Source organism: Sander vitreus, chromosome 15 (genome assembly GCF_031162955.1).
Source record: "Sander vitreus isolate 19-12246 chromosome 15, sanVit1, whole genome shotgun sequence".
Taxonomy (NCBI): domain Eukaryota; kingdom Metazoa; phylum Chordata; class Actinopteri; order Perciformes; family Percidae; genus Sander; species Sander vitreus.
Genome location: NC_135869.1, coordinates 17,787,232 through 17,802,994, shown reverse-complemented (window position 1 = coordinate 17,802,994; position 15,763 = coordinate 17,787,232). Strand labels below are relative to the sequence as shown.

The 15,763-nt window shown below is 37.4% G+C and overlaps 3 protein-coding genes across 15 annotated transcripts in view; 1 reads left to right on the top strand and 2 right to left on the bottom strand.

Annotated features, from left to right (window-relative positions):
• The window catches only part of LOC144529603 (E3 ubiquitin-protein ligase rnf213-alpha-like), a 34,412-nt gene extending 31,293 nt beyond the window's left edge, over positions 1-3,119 (bottom strand). For all 5 annotated transcript variants that reach the window (XM_078268769.1, XM_078268772.1, XM_078268770.1 and 2 more), the window contains exons 1-2: positions 2,971-3,119; positions 744-860 (exon numbers count right to left, since the gene is read on the bottom strand). In XM_078268769.1, coding sequence (XP_078124895.1) covers positions 744-843 — 100 coding nt within the window. In that variant the 5' untranslated portion in view covers positions 844-860; positions 2,971-3,119. The remainder of the gene's footprint in view (positions 1-743; positions 861-2,970) is intronic.
• Positions 3,120-5,374: 2,255 nt separating this feature from the next.
• LOC144530351 (B-cell receptor CD22-like) lies at positions 5,375-13,243 on the bottom strand. 9 transcript variants are annotated; one of them, XM_078269886.1, is made up of 17 exons: positions 12,988-13,239; positions 12,575-12,898; positions 12,222-12,479; positions 11,838-12,092; positions 11,210-11,297; positions 10,486-10,534; positions 10,051-10,187; positions 9,906-9,962; positions 8,012-8,872; positions 7,583-7,933; positions 7,240-7,497; positions 6,856-7,110; positions 6,548-6,641; positions 6,405-6,459; positions 5,963-6,090; positions 5,823-5,882; positions 5,375-5,731 (listed from the first exon to the last, which is right to left on the bottom strand). In XM_078269886.1, exons 9-17 carry the CDS (start codon positions 8,064-8,066, stop codon positions 5,695-5,697), a joined length of 1,293 nt encoding a protein of 430 aa, XP_078126012.1. In that variant the 5' UTR covers positions 8,067-8,872; positions 9,906-9,962; positions 10,051-10,187; positions 10,486-10,534; positions 11,210-11,297; positions 11,838-12,092; positions 12,222-12,479; positions 12,575-12,898; positions 12,988-13,239; the 3' UTR covers positions 5,375-5,694. The 9 variants fall into 9 exon arrangements, 6 of the variants coding, with proteins under 6 accessions (XP_078126012.1, XP_078126013.1, XP_078126016.1 ...); XM_078269887.1 differs by having other exon boundaries at positions 6,548-6,602; positions 12,988-13,238; XM_078269890.1 differs by having other exon boundaries at positions 7,583-7,681; positions 12,988-13,235.
• Positions 13,244-13,924: 681 nt separating this feature from the next.
• Positions 13,925-15,406, top strand: LOC144530083 (neuropeptide B-like). Its single transcript, XM_078269493.1, has 2 exons — positions 13,925-14,270; positions 15,062-15,406. Exons 1-2 carry the CDS (start codon positions 14,010-14,012, stop codon positions 15,188-15,190), a joined length of 390 nt encoding a protein of 129 aa, XP_078125619.1. The 5' UTR covers positions 13,925-14,009; the 3' UTR covers positions 15,191-15,406.
• The last annotated feature ends 357 nt before the right edge of the window (positions 15,407-15,763 follow it).

Below are 15,763 nucleotides of genomic sequence, written 5' to 3'. Positions count from 1 at the left end.
GACATGTGAACACTACACTGCTCTGGGGGTTATCGACAGTAGTTATTTGCTTAAGGCTAATTTTTTTTTACTACTACATTATGTCACCTGGCTGAAGCTTGCATTTTCCCCATAGGCTTTTTATAAAGTAGGTCACAACAATAACCTTGATCTTAAATGTAATCTTACTCAGTGGGTTTGTTTAAGCCCAACATGTCCTGCTGTCTGCAAATGTGTGGACAGATAATGCAGGGATGCTGCCAACCTGAGGTAAGAGACACTTGACCAAGTCCACACTTTTATTATTTTCATGTCATGTCATTTCTACTTTTGCTTTTAAAAGTGCTATATAAGTATTGCAACACAGGCTCATGGCATGACAATACAAAATAAAGGCTTTGAAGTGTTGAACCCACTTTTAAAAAAAAAAATAAAAAAAACATTTTTACTTACTTTACATACAAGTTGTTACATTTATCATTTAGGGACTAAGTGACATTTAATTATGTTTCATGTTTAAACCAATGATTGTGGCAATTGTATGGCCAATTGATAGGGTAGTCCCATCAAACACACAATCGAAACATGCACTCAGCCCTCAATGGCACACTGTTATACAGTCTCATCAGTCCTCCAAATTATTTTCTGGATGTTGTGTTAACAAACAACCGTTGCTCTTTTATACATTGTTCGGACCTCATTAATCACATTTTCTATGTTATTATATATTTTATTAAAATACATTTATAAATGAATCTACTTACCCTGTGTGTTTGCAGGTTGGACAGGTAGCTTATGGCCACACTCGCTACAGAACTTGGCGGTCTTCTGTGCAATATGATGTCTACAACCTGGGCACTTCATCTTCACACAAGTGATCTCTGCAAAAGAAAAAACAACTGCAATGTACCTTGAGGTCCCACCCTGTAGCAGATTCCTTTCACTTTCAGTTTCGCTACGTCATGAACAGAGTTCAGCTCTGCCAAAAAAAAAAAAAAAAACGCCTAAAACTTGTTTCTTCCATTGACATGGACTTTGAGCAGTCTTACCCAACTGGCCTATCAACATTTCATCAAGTGATTGAAATGGATATAACTATGCAGTGAGCCACTGCACGCCCACCTTCGGTCCCGCGAATTATACAAGAAACTCACTTCAGTCAAAGAGAAGAAAAACTAGGAGGTCTCACTGCGCACTAGAATAGACCAAGTTCCTTTAAAAAAAATATATAACACTAGCCTGAGCCTTTAGAGAGATAACATAACATTGATCACAATTAGTTAAAAGAAGAAAAAAAGTTTTAAAAAAGTACTCTTCTGTAGAAATAAATAATACTTGCATAGCCATAAAATATTTAACACATGTTGCTGTACCAAATAACCTTCCTCAGGGTGTAAAGAGCAGTGGATTTAATATGACAGGATGCCTTAATTGCTACTTGTCCATATAGAAGTTAGACACTCCTGAGTCTGCAGTTACTGTTGAAAAGCCGAAACACTTGTAAAGAAACTATAAATCACCATTGCCCTACAAAATGGCTAATCATACATTTTCAGCCATGAGTTTAAAATTTTGAACTACATAATTCTTTATTTTGGTGATTTGTTTTGATGTGATGGATGAAAAGTCCAAAATGATCACTGATTATTATTTGTTGAAAATGACCAAAGACAATTTGAAAAAAAGGGATCCAGTGACACTTGTAGTGGTCTATGCTTCATTTCCTGTTTTAGGACAAAATCACTGCGCTGCTCGCTCTTTGTTGAAACCATGGATGTATTAAGACAACACACTGAGGCAACCATTATAGCCTGAATGTTTAACCCAGAGAGAGCACTGATGTGATTAAGTTTATTGCATATTTGTTCATACATGTTTTTTTTGTGGGTCTTTTATGTGAGGTAACAGGGTTATTCAGCTCAGAGTTTAGCGCAGCATTTTCCACTAACCAGTGAAAATAATTAGACGGACACATCTCATCCTGTTGCTACTTTCTGTTCATACTCTATATTGTCACATTTTGTGACTCAACTTTCTCTCTCACTGAGACTTTCTGTGATTATTTTTCAAATAAAAATGCGTGAAATAATTGTTATGTCGGCAAATATGTGGTAATATTGATAGGCAAGGAAGAAATGGCAAAAGAATTGCAGGAACTAGGTGTGGCAGTGTACTTAATTATACAAAATGACTTTATTTGTTCCCCAAACTGTGTTTAATCTGAAAAACTTGTAAAACAACATTATTAAAGAAACATTTATGTATTATCGCGGTGGTATTATTATGGTGCAGCGAGGTTTGCAGGATTGCAAAGAAAGTTTGCAGAAGGAGAGAGTATCTTTATTTACAGACTGGAAAGAGGGACAACGTTTTTTTAAGCATAGAGTGATGCACCCTGTTAATGAAAAGATCTTTGGGTATGTGCGTCACTTCCTGTTTCGACCCAAAAAAAGAAAAGAATGAAAATAGAAATGTCGACCTATAACCTCGTTCGACAACAGCAAAAGGGAATGCCAACTAAACAAACACACAGCGGCTAACGTTACCATTCTTATTGCATAATCACGACACAATAACTGCCGTAACAGCTCTGTGTCACACTAAATAAGTGTCCTTGCTACATTTAGGCAGCGAGTTAGCTATCTAGCTTACTAACCCGGCTTTAACAGCCAACCTATTAAGCTGCGTAACAGCGTTACGTTAAGTTAGCTTACATTAGCTGAGTCTGTTTGCTCTCTGACTCACTTTCCAGAAAGAAATAATACAATTTGTAGGATGCAAGGACGACTGACAACCAAATGGCATTGCATTTATAACCCGTTTGAGCCAGACTTATTCAGAAGAGTCCCGTGACAGCGAGGTCTGATAAGTTAGCTGACTTAACGTTACTCCAGCTAATATGATTAACGTTAGGTTATTCTTTCTAATTTGTCATGAAGTCTGACGTTATCACTTCCAGCTTTCTACAGAGAAGTAACAAACATGTCCTACCTGCAAAGACTGTGCGCGACCTTATTCAATATTTCTTCTCTTTTGCAAAAGGAAAAGCCCAGAATTCATCTCTACTGGACCTAACGTTACCGCAGAGTAGAATCACATCCGAAACCCTGCTGTCATGCCGTTTCCGCATGTGTTGTAAAGTTTCGTTTTATCAGAAATGGGCGTCAACTAATACAGTTTACTTTCTTAATGATATCAGAAATGGGCATCAACTAATACAGTTTACTTTCTTAACGACTCATATCAGTATTTTTTTCTGGACTGGGGAGGATGGTAGAGCAAGTTTTCATGCACAGGTGTGGAAAGTAATTGGGACTCTCATGTAACCACGTAGCCTAGTTTTAACAACCTCTTCTAATGACACTGATCAATAATTCTAGTTTTGATTTATAATCAAGTGAAGCACAGAGTAGGCACAATCCAAGAGGGGACATGTGCTTTCTGAATAATGGAAAGCATGATTGGACAGGATTGGCTGCTAGATAGGGAGTCATGGTCCATCAAGGGATTTAGTTAAACAAATTGTGGGATTTTCCTTTTGTATTTTATTTTTTAGAAATAACTGTGTCCTACAGGCACGTTGTCTTAAAACGCTAAGTCTGTATGTGCACCCTTTAGAAAAGCTTTCATGAAGAGTAGCATTGTCTTGATGGCTTGTGGCATAAGTACAAGTGAGTACTTTTACCCAACAGTGCTTGCAGAATTTTACCTAAACTCTGTCTAATTCAGTCACTGGTTAGATATATGGTCACGAAGCATTCAGGCGCTCAGATAAACATATCTGCTTGTGGCTGTATTTGACTTTCACTTTGAGCAAGGACACACTCAGCTGGCTGTTGTCCAGTGGCCAACAGTAGAAAACTATGATCACAGGCTACTGGAAATCCCTCCATTATGTGTTAAAGTGTGGAAATAAAAAGCAAGAAGTCTTTCACCACAGCAAAATGTCCACAAAGTAGCAGCACTGGACCAGTTCCTGCAATATATTACACTGTTAGCACAGTGTATGTGCCCCTCAACTTTGCAAAGCAAACACATTGATCCAGGCGAAGCGATGTGTTTGTAGCTCTTGCATAATGCTCTCTCTAGGTAAACAATCCATCCATAATAAGAAGGGGAAAAAAAGTAAGAACCAATAATACTGTGTGCTGCGTTGTTTACTGTGAGAAAGGATATTCACACTATCCTGTCTGTGTACATTCTCAGTAAAGGGAAACATGCTTAACCTGCTGATGTTTATTGTTTACACTGAGCATCTAGTGATGTCTGTGGGATGAACTTTTATCCTGTTATGAGCTGTGCCTCTCTACAGCTCTCACATGACACCCACTTCTCCATTGAGGAGAGTTGTGTTCATTTGAGTAATGAAGGCTCAACACCAACTTATTTTAGGATGCTGTGCTCTTAAATTGTCAGCAGAGGGCAGAATAATCTGGAAGCTAGAGTAAGAATGTGACATTGAGTGCAGGGACCAGGCAAGATTTTATGATTTCAACCACGTTTGCAAGTGGACGCTGTGCTCTAAAATAAAAAATAAAAAAGTCACCTAACCTATCTTCTGGAGACACCTACTGTATCTTAAGTGTTTCAGGTTCATTTTGTGCGGGTATGTTATCATGGTAACTTGGACTGCACTCCCAGCTCAGGTATGTGTTGCATTCAGGCTGTCAGATCTCAAAGTATTGAAACTTGTCTTCACAATGCAACCTGTATGGAAGAGAGAGAGAGAGAGAGAGAGAGAGAGAGAGAGAGTCCTCTGGCCCTATAGCAAAAAAAAGAACTGCATGCACAAGTAAAATTTAAAATAAAACTGCACAGGTGGAAATAATCAGAATAACAGGAGCTGTTTCGAGAGTCTTTAATTGTCTCAGATACAAGAAATAGGAGAAGAAGCATGTCAAGGCCATTTTTTTGCCCACATTGTTGTGGCAAATAAGAGGTTACATTGAATGGCAGGTAGCTTATAGTTATCAATGATGAATATTTGCATATTAAATGTGCAGGTGTATTATTTCATCTACATCCATCACTGAAACACTGAAGGACAATCAGGCAGATGTTACGAAGTATTCCAAATGTAAGTGTGACGACACAGTGTTACATTAATAGGAAGAAAGAAGACTGAACCTTAATGAGTCGTGAGTTAACTTGTTTCCCTGATAAAACATCTTTTGTTTTCGCTGTACAATGTTTTAGTTTTCTCTCATTTGTGTATTATAATAGTGTGTACCTCACATACATGTCTGTATTTCATTTATTTCACATATTTCCATCTTTTATAGCCTGTTGAACCTGCTCCAATCATCTGTAGCCTGCTTGGGTAATAAAATGACTAAAATACTTTTAAAAACCTCAGGAACTAAAGACTTCAGACAGTAAATGAACTTCCACAAAAAAAAGAAAAACAAGAGCATTTATTATTTGTAAAATGCTGAGCACCAGAAAGCAACTTAACAGCCAGCTAGTGCACATGCACACACATATGATCCAGAGGCATGGTGAAAGAAATACAATAACATGCATTAAAAAAATAATACAACTTAACTTTTATTTTTCTTGAGATATGTTTTGACATTTGACATTCATTTTTTTGGTCTTCACTTTGATCAACAAGAATTAGCGTTGATAGAAGAAAATGTGTTTTTGTATGTTTGTGATTTTTTTTGCCACAATTTGTTTCCTTTTCCTGCAAAACGGCATGTGCGTGTTGTCCAATCAGAGAGTTTCAACATATGAAGGTTTCAAGAGTTTCCTGAAAAAGAAAGAAGGAAAAAAGAAAACATTTGCACGGTCTTGTAATAATCTTATTGATTAAAGATAAGTCTTGCTGAGCTTTAGCCTACCTGCACACTGTGCTGTAAACCACACCTTCATCATCGTTATGGGAGGCCATCTGCTGCTCCCTGCAGGCGATACAGTTGATGAGTGCCTCTAATGCAACATTAATTATTATGTGAAAAATAGGTAACATGAAATATCTCACATGTTTGACTTTCTCTCGGTGTGAAAGATAACAGCTGTGTAGATGAGCTCTAGTGTTTGTTCCTCACATCCAATTCTCTCTTGTGATTGGTTATTGTGAAAAACAGGATAGTTGACATAGACTGTATTCTGAATATGTATGAATATAAAAATGATGAATTAGTGTAGAACAATACAACACGGTCCCTCCTCTTACATTCAGTTCTCAGTTCTACATTCAGTTCTCGCCCTACTGCATGGCCTTTTTACACACAATAAAAACAACCTCATGGGTTGAACTTGCTTGCATGCTCAACATGTTTGTAGACAACCTCAGTGCAACTAACATCTTAACTGTAATGTGCAGGATACTGTATATGTTACCCAGCTCTAAATCACGTACAAATTCAGAACACAATAGAACCATAATAAGCTTTAAATAGTCAATATAATGATAGTGCCACCTGTATGTCCTCCTCACAGTCAGTCTCTGGTGCTCTTGTCCTTTTTCTGTTGAGTCTGAAACACATTAAAAGACTTTTGAACATCATCGCATGATTGTTGTGTATGTGAGCTATATAAGTGATAAAGTGTAAATACAGCTTACCTTATGATGGCAATAACAGTGGTCACAATCAGAAGCACAGAAACAGCAACAATTTCTGCATAAATAAGTACATCTCTGGTAAATGTCCAATATTCTGTGTAACAAAGGCAGTGTCTTAGCTTTGTGAGACAAGAATGAAGTGGTCAAATGAAAGTCAAAAGATGTGACACATATTCTACTCGTTTAAAAATGATTGTTTCAATTTAGCTTTGATGAGCCTTAAATAAAAAAAATATATAAAAAAAAACAACTGTTCAAGCAAAGGTTGATCAAAGACACTAAATATGAGCAAATAGATATCCACTTACGTTTAATTTTGAAAGTAATAACAGAGGAGTTTTGGCTTCCATGTTTGTTGGTGGCACTGCATAAATACTGGCCACCATCACCAGGGACGAACACAGGCCCGTTTCCAACATCCATTATATCACCGTCATCTATTTTAAACCAAGTATAATTCTCCACTGGGGGGTTTGCATGGCTGCTGCAGGTCAGGGTTATGTTGCTGCCGGCGTCTGCCTCCATCGATGGTCTGACAGACACTGATGTGTTCTTGGGGCCATCTGAAAGAAAACTGGAGCTGTTAACTATCACAGAAATCATGTCGCAAATTGGTAGATTTCATTTTCATGATCTAAATCACATCGTTTTTATTTCATTCTCATTCAAGTGATCTTGTGTCCAATACTCACATTCAACATCAATATGTATGACTCCTGAAGTTGTTCCTGTGTGTGTTTTCAGAGAACAAGTGTAGTTTCCAGAGTTTGTGTAGGACATGTTGCTTAAATAAAGTGTAGGTCCTTCAGTTATGGGTTCTCCATTCTTAAACCAGGTGAAAGCAGATAAAAGGTTACCACCATCACAGCTGTTTCTGCAGGTCAGATTCACAGAGTCTCCCTCCTTTGTTGTTCTGTTTCCATTAGGCTTTGTCACCGAAATGCTCAAATCTAGAAGAGCACAGTACAGCTTCAGTTTAATTATGGATTAAAGTGCAGAGAAGATTCACAACTATAGTTTATTATGACAACTTACCAACAACCTTTAATGTTGAGCCCTCTTTACCAGTCCACTTGCCTTCTTTGGAGTTAGTTGTAAATCTGAAGGTGTATTTTCCTGTATCGTTATGCTCCACTTGGTGTATTTTTAAAGAACAATTGTGATTTGTGTCACCAATATACTGAAATCTCAAGGAGGTTTTATTCAACTTGCTGTCAAATATGAAAGGACCAACAAAAATATTATATTTTTCATGACCCCATTGGACACTTTGTACTATCAGGTTGTCAGGATAGTAAAATGAACAAGGAATGACTACAGACGAGTCTTTCACTGCACAGATACATTGCGGGTGATAATTCACTTTCCACTGACTGCAAAGAGCACCTGAAACAAATGTATTGATGCATGCATTATTTCACCATAATAATGCTACCTTAAATGAGAGTGAAATGTTGTACTTACTAGTCAGAAACAGCAGCATCGGTGTCCATGTCAGGTTTATGCCTTCAACACACATGTCTCTATTTGATTTTAAACTTTCAGCAAAAGTCTCTGCAGGCTACATTAATTGTTTTCACAGAGTTAGTGTGTCTTTTCTCTTATTCCTCCACTAAACAAAGCTTCCTGTATTGTACTCTATGCACCGTTTTAGATCGTCTCTTGAAAACATTTTCAGCCCCTGAAATCAGGTCACTCACACCACAGACTCAATACACAGCTTCACTCTGAACCTGAGTGGTATACATATGGAACCAGGCCCTGCATAGAGGAAACGGTGCACATCACGCACTAATAATGTTGTTTTCTTGTGGGTAGAGCAGTCAGAGGTACTGTGACGTTGTTTTTTAAACAACACTAACCAAGTGGTACTATTTAGAGTAATGACTGTACTCAATTGTTAAAGTATTTTTTAGCCGTATTCATTTCCCATGTTAACTTTTGGTAACTTGCCACTAAGTGCTATGCACATACAATACGTGAACTAGAGTATTGTTGAATCTGTACCTTGTCATATACTGTACCAATAGATACTATTAAACTCAGTTTTACCCATCACAAGTACCACTGCACTGCATATTTGAAAAAGTTGTATAAAGCCTTTTGTGGCTCCAGGGAGCTGAGCGAAGTCTGATAAATTGCCTCAAATGATGTCACTTAAGTCAGCGTTGGTTGGGGCTGAAGACTACAAGTTTGAAAATGAAAAGATTCTGGAGGTGTGGAGTTGAAGAGAAGTGAGCTCACCATACTTGAAGTCCACTTCTTAGCTCTGCTTGATCAAATTGTCAGCGATAGAGATGCATTGTGGGTAATGCAGGCACAATGCTTTGCGAGGAAGAAGAATGTGTGGGATAAAGAAGAGGATATCTCTGTCAATTGATTACTAGAAACAAGTGAAGTCACCTCATTCTCTTGGTACATTATGTTGAAGAGTGTTTAAGATTTTAAACATTACGTAGTTTTTGCAGTGAAGACCTGCATGCATGACTCTATGTGGTATGTATTATGTGTGTGTGGACCTGGTGAGTTTAACTCATTGCATCAACAAAAAGAAAGACAGCAGGGACAAATTTAGTTTCACTGTAGGCTACAATGTTTTTCTTTTGCTCTCATTTATCCAATACAATAATTTGTATCTCACATAATTAAGCTATTTATTTCACGTATTTCCAGTTTTTACAGCCTTGTCAGTAGCGCAGGTTTACAGTTGGGAACATGATTTTAGACAACTCCTGAGATGCTCAGGAACTAAAGACTACAGACAGTAAATTACAGTGCCAAAAGCACAAAACAGGAGTCCATGTGATTTATAAAACACTGAGCACCATAAAGCAACCTAAAAGGCAGTGTGTGCATGCACACGATCCAAACACATTTGACACAGAGGAACGGTGAAAGAAATACAATAACATGCATTAAAACAAAAACAAATTTACACAATAATTTGTACCTTCATGAAGATGTCTCTTATTTACAGAAATTCCAATAAGATTCTTTTAAACTCTGTTTTTGGTTTATGACTCTTGGTGGTATCTTATCTTTTGAGTTACTAGTGTTAAGGGGAAGATGTGTTCTAATGTTTTGTTTTTTTTCTCATCTGGATTATAATATTTATCTTTACTGCAATGCATGTGTAGGACATCTTACAGATTTGTAAAAAGTAAGAAAAAAATCAGAAACCAAATACCCTCAAAATCCACTAATTACTGCAAAACGGCGTGCGTTTGATTTCAAATTGGGGAGGCTCAATCTATAAAGGGTTTGATAGTTGGTTCCTGAAAAAGAGAACAAAAATGTTTGCACTGAAGCCATTTTACGCAAATAATCATTCATTTAATGTGTGTTTCCTGAGCTTCACCTGCACACTGTGATGTAAACTACGTCTTCATTATTATGGGAGTCCATCTGCTGTAGCCTGCAGGTGATACAGTCAATCAGTTCATGTGCCTCCAATGCATCAAACGTTGAAAAAATGGATCAAATTACGTGTAAAAACATCTCACATGTTTGACTTTCTTTTGTTGGTGAAGTGTACAGTTGTATAGACGACTTCCGTTGCTGCTTCCTCGTACTGATTGCCCTCTTGTGATTGGTTGTCACAGGGCAGCCAGTTGACATAGTCTGTATTCTGCATACAATCCTAAAGAAAAAAAACAATTTCAATTAGTGTTGAACAATGCCCTCCTTATGTTTCAAATTCTACCTTTATGTTTCTGTTATGAGCTTCTGTTTCACCCACTCAACCAAAACAACCTCCGCTTTCTCTTATCTGATGTCCATCATGGTATATCAGTGAGCAGAGACGTGGATGAGGATGTGGGTTTGACTTGCCTTTTACCTGCTTAACTGACTTGCAGACATCCTCTGAGAGACTCCCAGCCCTAATTGTAATATAGTATGGAGCGTACTGTCTAGAATGTATGCCACGAAAAGGTCACCTGTATGTCCTCCTCTGTCTCTGGTACCCATGTCTTTTTTTTGTGGAGTCTGAAACAAAGAAATGTGATCTTTGCTAAGACATGATCGTGATATATATCAGTAAACCCCTGAGCAATTAATAACAGTGCAAGGATCTTATTTGTGGTCTGTCATTAATTCTGCCACATCAGGCCATGTTTAGTGAAAACCAAAAGATGCTTTTGATCTGTTTTGCTGACAGGACCTGATTAGGTAACATAAGTGAAAACACCTGTGTGCAAGACCTTCAAGACTTTACATACGGTACATACATATGATACCTTTATAGATATTATGCATTACCATTGATTAAACTGGCAAACAGTATAACAAGTAATTAGCATTTGCTCCATCTCGACCAGCTACATTTAAATGTTGCTTATACTTAAATCTGAATGAACAAATCAATAAGATATAATAATAATAATAATAATAATAATAATAATAATAATAATAATAATAATAATAATACGGTAACAGGGTCCGTTCTGCATAATCAGTGCTTTTATCTTTGACACTTAAAATAGGCTAAATTTTTTTTACTTATAACACTTATATACTTTTACTTCAGTAGGATTTGAATGCAGGACTTTTACTTGTAAAAGAGAATGTATTATCACCATACTTTTAAGTAAGCATGAGTAAAGCATCATTTTAAATACTTGTCTGGTGCATGTCGGAAAAGGGGCTACAAATACAGCTTACCTTCTGACGGCGGTAACAGTAATCACAATCAGGAGCACAGCAACAGTAGCAACGGTTAGTACATCTCTGGTACATGTTGCCCAGTATGCTGTAAAACAAAGGCAGTGTGTTAGAGCTGTTTTAATGACTCGTTGTTTAATCAGTCCTCAAATATGTGGCACAAAATTATTTACAAAAGGGATTAATTCAAATGACCCTATTTGGAGTCATGTGTTATAACACTTACAAGTAATCCAACTCCCCGGGGTCTATTCACTTCAAACATAAGTAACACAGCTATAACATACTGTACATTTGTTCAGCAAATTCTATATAACACATTTGGTTTAATTACACCGCTTTATTGTCATTTCCACACAACTTAAAAATTTAGATATATATATATATATATATATATATATTTCTTAATTTTTAAGTTAAGTTTTTAATATATATATATATATATATATATATATATTTGCAGGAAAACAATGGTTGATTTAGCAAATATTATCATTATTTTTACACATACTGCAGTAGGGTCAGTGGGACCCCATACAATGATGAAGTCAAAACAAAAGAGTCATGAGTTAAATTAGAGAAAAGACACTAAAGGACGGGTAATATGAGCAAATAAATATCCACTTACGTTTAATTTTCAAAGTAATAACAGAGGAGTTTTGGCTTCCATGTTTGTTGGTGGCACTGCATAAATACTGGCCACCATCACCAGGGACGAACACAGGCCCGTTTCCAACATCCATTATATCACCGTCATCTATTTTAAACCAAGTATAATTCTCCACTGGGGGGTTTGCATGGCTGCTGCAGGTCAGGGTTATGTTGCTGCCGGCGTCTGCCTCCATCGATGGTCTGACAGACACTGATGTGTTCTTGGGGCCATCTGAAAGAAAACTGGAGCTGTTAACTATCACAGAAATCATGTCGCAAATTGGTAGATTTCATTTTCATGATCTAAATCACATCGTTTTTATTTCATTCTCATTCAAGTGATCTTGTGTCCAATACTCACATTCAACATCAATATGTATGACTCCTGAAGTTGTTCCTGTGTGTGTTTTCAGAGAACAAGTGTAGTTTCCAGAGTTTGTGTAGGACATGTTGCTTAAATAAAGTGTAGGTCCTTCAGTTATGGGTTCTCCATTCTTAAACCAGGTGAAAGCAGATAAAAGGTTACCACCATCACAGCTGTTTCTGCAGGTCAGATTCACAGAGTCTCCCTCCTTTGTTGTTCTGTTTCCATTAGGCTTTGTCACCGAAATGCTCAAATCTAGAAGAGCAAAGTAGGCTATTGCTTTAGATTCAAACTTTATGTATTGAACTTCTGAGAAGATTCACAACTACATTTATATTGTGAAAACTTACCAACAACCTTCAATGTTGAGCCCTCTTTACCAGTCCACTTGCCTTCTTTGGAGTTAGTTGTAAATCTGAAGGTGTATTTTCCTGTATCGTTATGTTCCACTTGGTGTATTTTTAAAGAACAATTGTGATTTCTGTCACCAATATACTGAAATTTTGTAGTGATTTTTTTTAAGTTCCTGACAGAAATAACTTGACCCCACATGACTCTTTTCACTTTCAGTTTGTCAGGATAGTAGAATGAACAAGGAATGACAGCAGACAAGCCTTTCACTGCACAGATATGTTGCTTTTGGTATACCACTTCCCATGTATTGCAGAGAACACCTGAAAGAGATGGATTCATTCATACCCTGTAAGATTTTTTTTAAATACTTTAAATAAAACATTAAATGAGATGTAAGTGTTGTTCTTACCAGCCAGAAACAGTGGCATCAGTGTCCACGTCACAACGCACATGTTACAAATCAAGTCAAATCATCAAGGTTGTAATTGATCCTAAAATGTTTGTAAAATGCTCTGCAGGGGTTGTTGATGGCCTTTTCTCAAAATACACAGTGAATGAGTTGTTTTCCTTCATCTGCTTCTTAATCTACGTACTTTAAACACAGCTTCCTGTAATGGGGGGGGGGGAATAAGATCTTAGGGTCGCTCTAACAAAGTTTTCAGTCTGAAATCAGGTCACATGCATTGCACTCAGTCCTCCACTTCAGCTTTTTCTGTTTAGATGTGTGAAACCAGCGCATGAAACATATGTCCTGTGTATACTGGCAGTCTTACTGCATGTTGCTTTGTTGTGGTCATATCAGAATTGTCACAAAATCTATTTTCCATTTTGTACTTTTGATAGTTGATTGGGGGGGGGAAATGACACTGTCGAATGTACTAGTTGTTTAATGTAAAATGTAATGTAAAATACTGTTAATTTAGGATGAACTTTGGGCTGACTGGTTAAAAAAAACTTAAGACACAGTAATATACACTAACATTGTCTCTAGCCAAGTCATCTCTGTACACATTTTGGGAGTACTTTCCCATGTTTGAGTAATTTAACAGAGGCAATATTTATTCTATACTTCTATGAATCTTATCTCAGGAGTTATGTTACCTGCCTTAATTTATATCAGTACAAAATGAAGACTTCACAATTGCTTTTCAAAAATTAGATTTTATGACCGAATTTGGTGTGTTGATTCAACATTTCATTTGAAACATTGAAGATTAACAGATAGGCTATTTCAAACAGAGTTCGCACCAGGAGTGGGTTTCTCTGGAGGGGTGTGTGTGTGTGTGTGTAAATCGCCCCCTCCGGGACAGTTTATGTTGACGACATTGCGAGAATGATGACGGGGTCCCAATAAAGACTGAAGCAGTGAGCGGTGACAACGGGAACCATCAGTCAGTCAGAGGTGCGCAGCAACAAACTTGAGTACTCGACATGGAGATGCCCGCTAAACTCGTGTTCCCCGTCGTGGTGATCTCCGTGCTGGTGGCTTGCAGTCCGACGGAGGCTTGGTACAAGCAAGTGGCCGGCCCAAGCTACTACTCGGTGGGCAGGGCGTCCGGCTTGCTGTCTGGTATCCGGAGGTCACCGTACGTCGTACGGAGAGCCGAGCCGGACCCGTCAGACAGCGAAGAGCTGGCGACCAACAGCGCGGTTCCTGAATTCCCTCCGCACAATTTCATCGTGAAGACGATGGTGAGTGGTGATCGATTTGATCAACGTATGGTTTAGGATGCCTTTACGCGGCCAAGAGCGCTAATAAGTGTATCATAGGCCTACATATTGGACATGTTTAACCTTATTAACCTGAATATCCTATTTCTCTTTAAAATACAAAACATCAGCTATTTGCCATTTTTAAAATAAGAGGCTGGAAACCAATCAGATTTTAAACTTAAGGCATTACTGCCCAATATTGTAGCCTACCCAAAAGAAAGTAATGTTGTAGGACCAAAATATAGGCTATATATGTTTTATCAATGTATACATTTAGTTTAAACAAAACAAATTCACTTTCCCGGGACTCAGGGTCATTTGAGTCGTGGAGGAGCTGTCCAGTCAGCACTACTGAAACTAAAAGTCGGATTTACAAGTTGAAAAAAAACATTCTGATCTTTTAGCCACATTATAAATCTACTTCGATACAAGTTAAGTGAAATATAAGCAGCAGGATGGTCAGATTTTAATATGCATTGAATCTATATATGTAAAATCTTAATCAGCAAAGTTACTAGTTAAAAAACTGTCCAAAATGTCAAGCGCAGTACTGGAGTGGAAAAAGTAGCTTGAAATGCGAACACTGAGGTAAATGTGCTTAGTTATCATTTTGACAACGACGGGGATAAAGTACTTTTCAGATGAGATCCATATAAATAAACTCTTAATTGGTGCTCTCTGCAGGAATATCGAACATCACTGTCTGATTCAAGTGTACAGAACTTAATTACATTTTTCTAATTTATCATTTCTCTGTTCCTCCCCAACAGCCTGTTTGCATTAAAGACATTACACCAAACCTGCAGAGCTGTGAACTCTTCCAGGAAATCAAAGGTTCATTTAAGTGCCAAGCGGACGTCTTCCTCACTCTGGACTCTGCAGACTGTGCAGGAGACTGAGCAGTGAAGCCGACAGCTGGGCTGGATGATGAAAAACAAACCTGTGACTTTAATTTTAACACTAATGTTGCACTAGATGGCAGATATGCTACTTTCCATTTATCACTTCACCAATTTATTTATTTTATGATAAACCAGTTTTAAAAACTTTAAGCTGTAAAAGTAGTATTAATGTACATACATCTGAGTTTTCATTAATAAATGAATCATATTGCAGCCCCTTGTTGAAATTACTGAATGCAAAACACATTACAGTAATGATTTCTCTTCTCATCTACACCGAGGATAAGTAAATCTTCATTTTCGCAAACATGAATTATGTTAAACTCGTAACTTGCAATCATTTTGGTATTTGGTAATTCAATGATGTGTATTTCAGAAGCATAAAATGTGTAAGATGTGAACCAAGAAAAACTACTACAAATGGGTCATAGTTAACAGGCATGTAATACAAACAGCTCACGGATACGAGGATCAAAGTGTTGAACATGGTCAGACTTTATTCTAACTGGAGAAAAAAAAAATCCTTTACAATTGGGAATAGATATAATAAAACAGCATTACAAAAGGAAC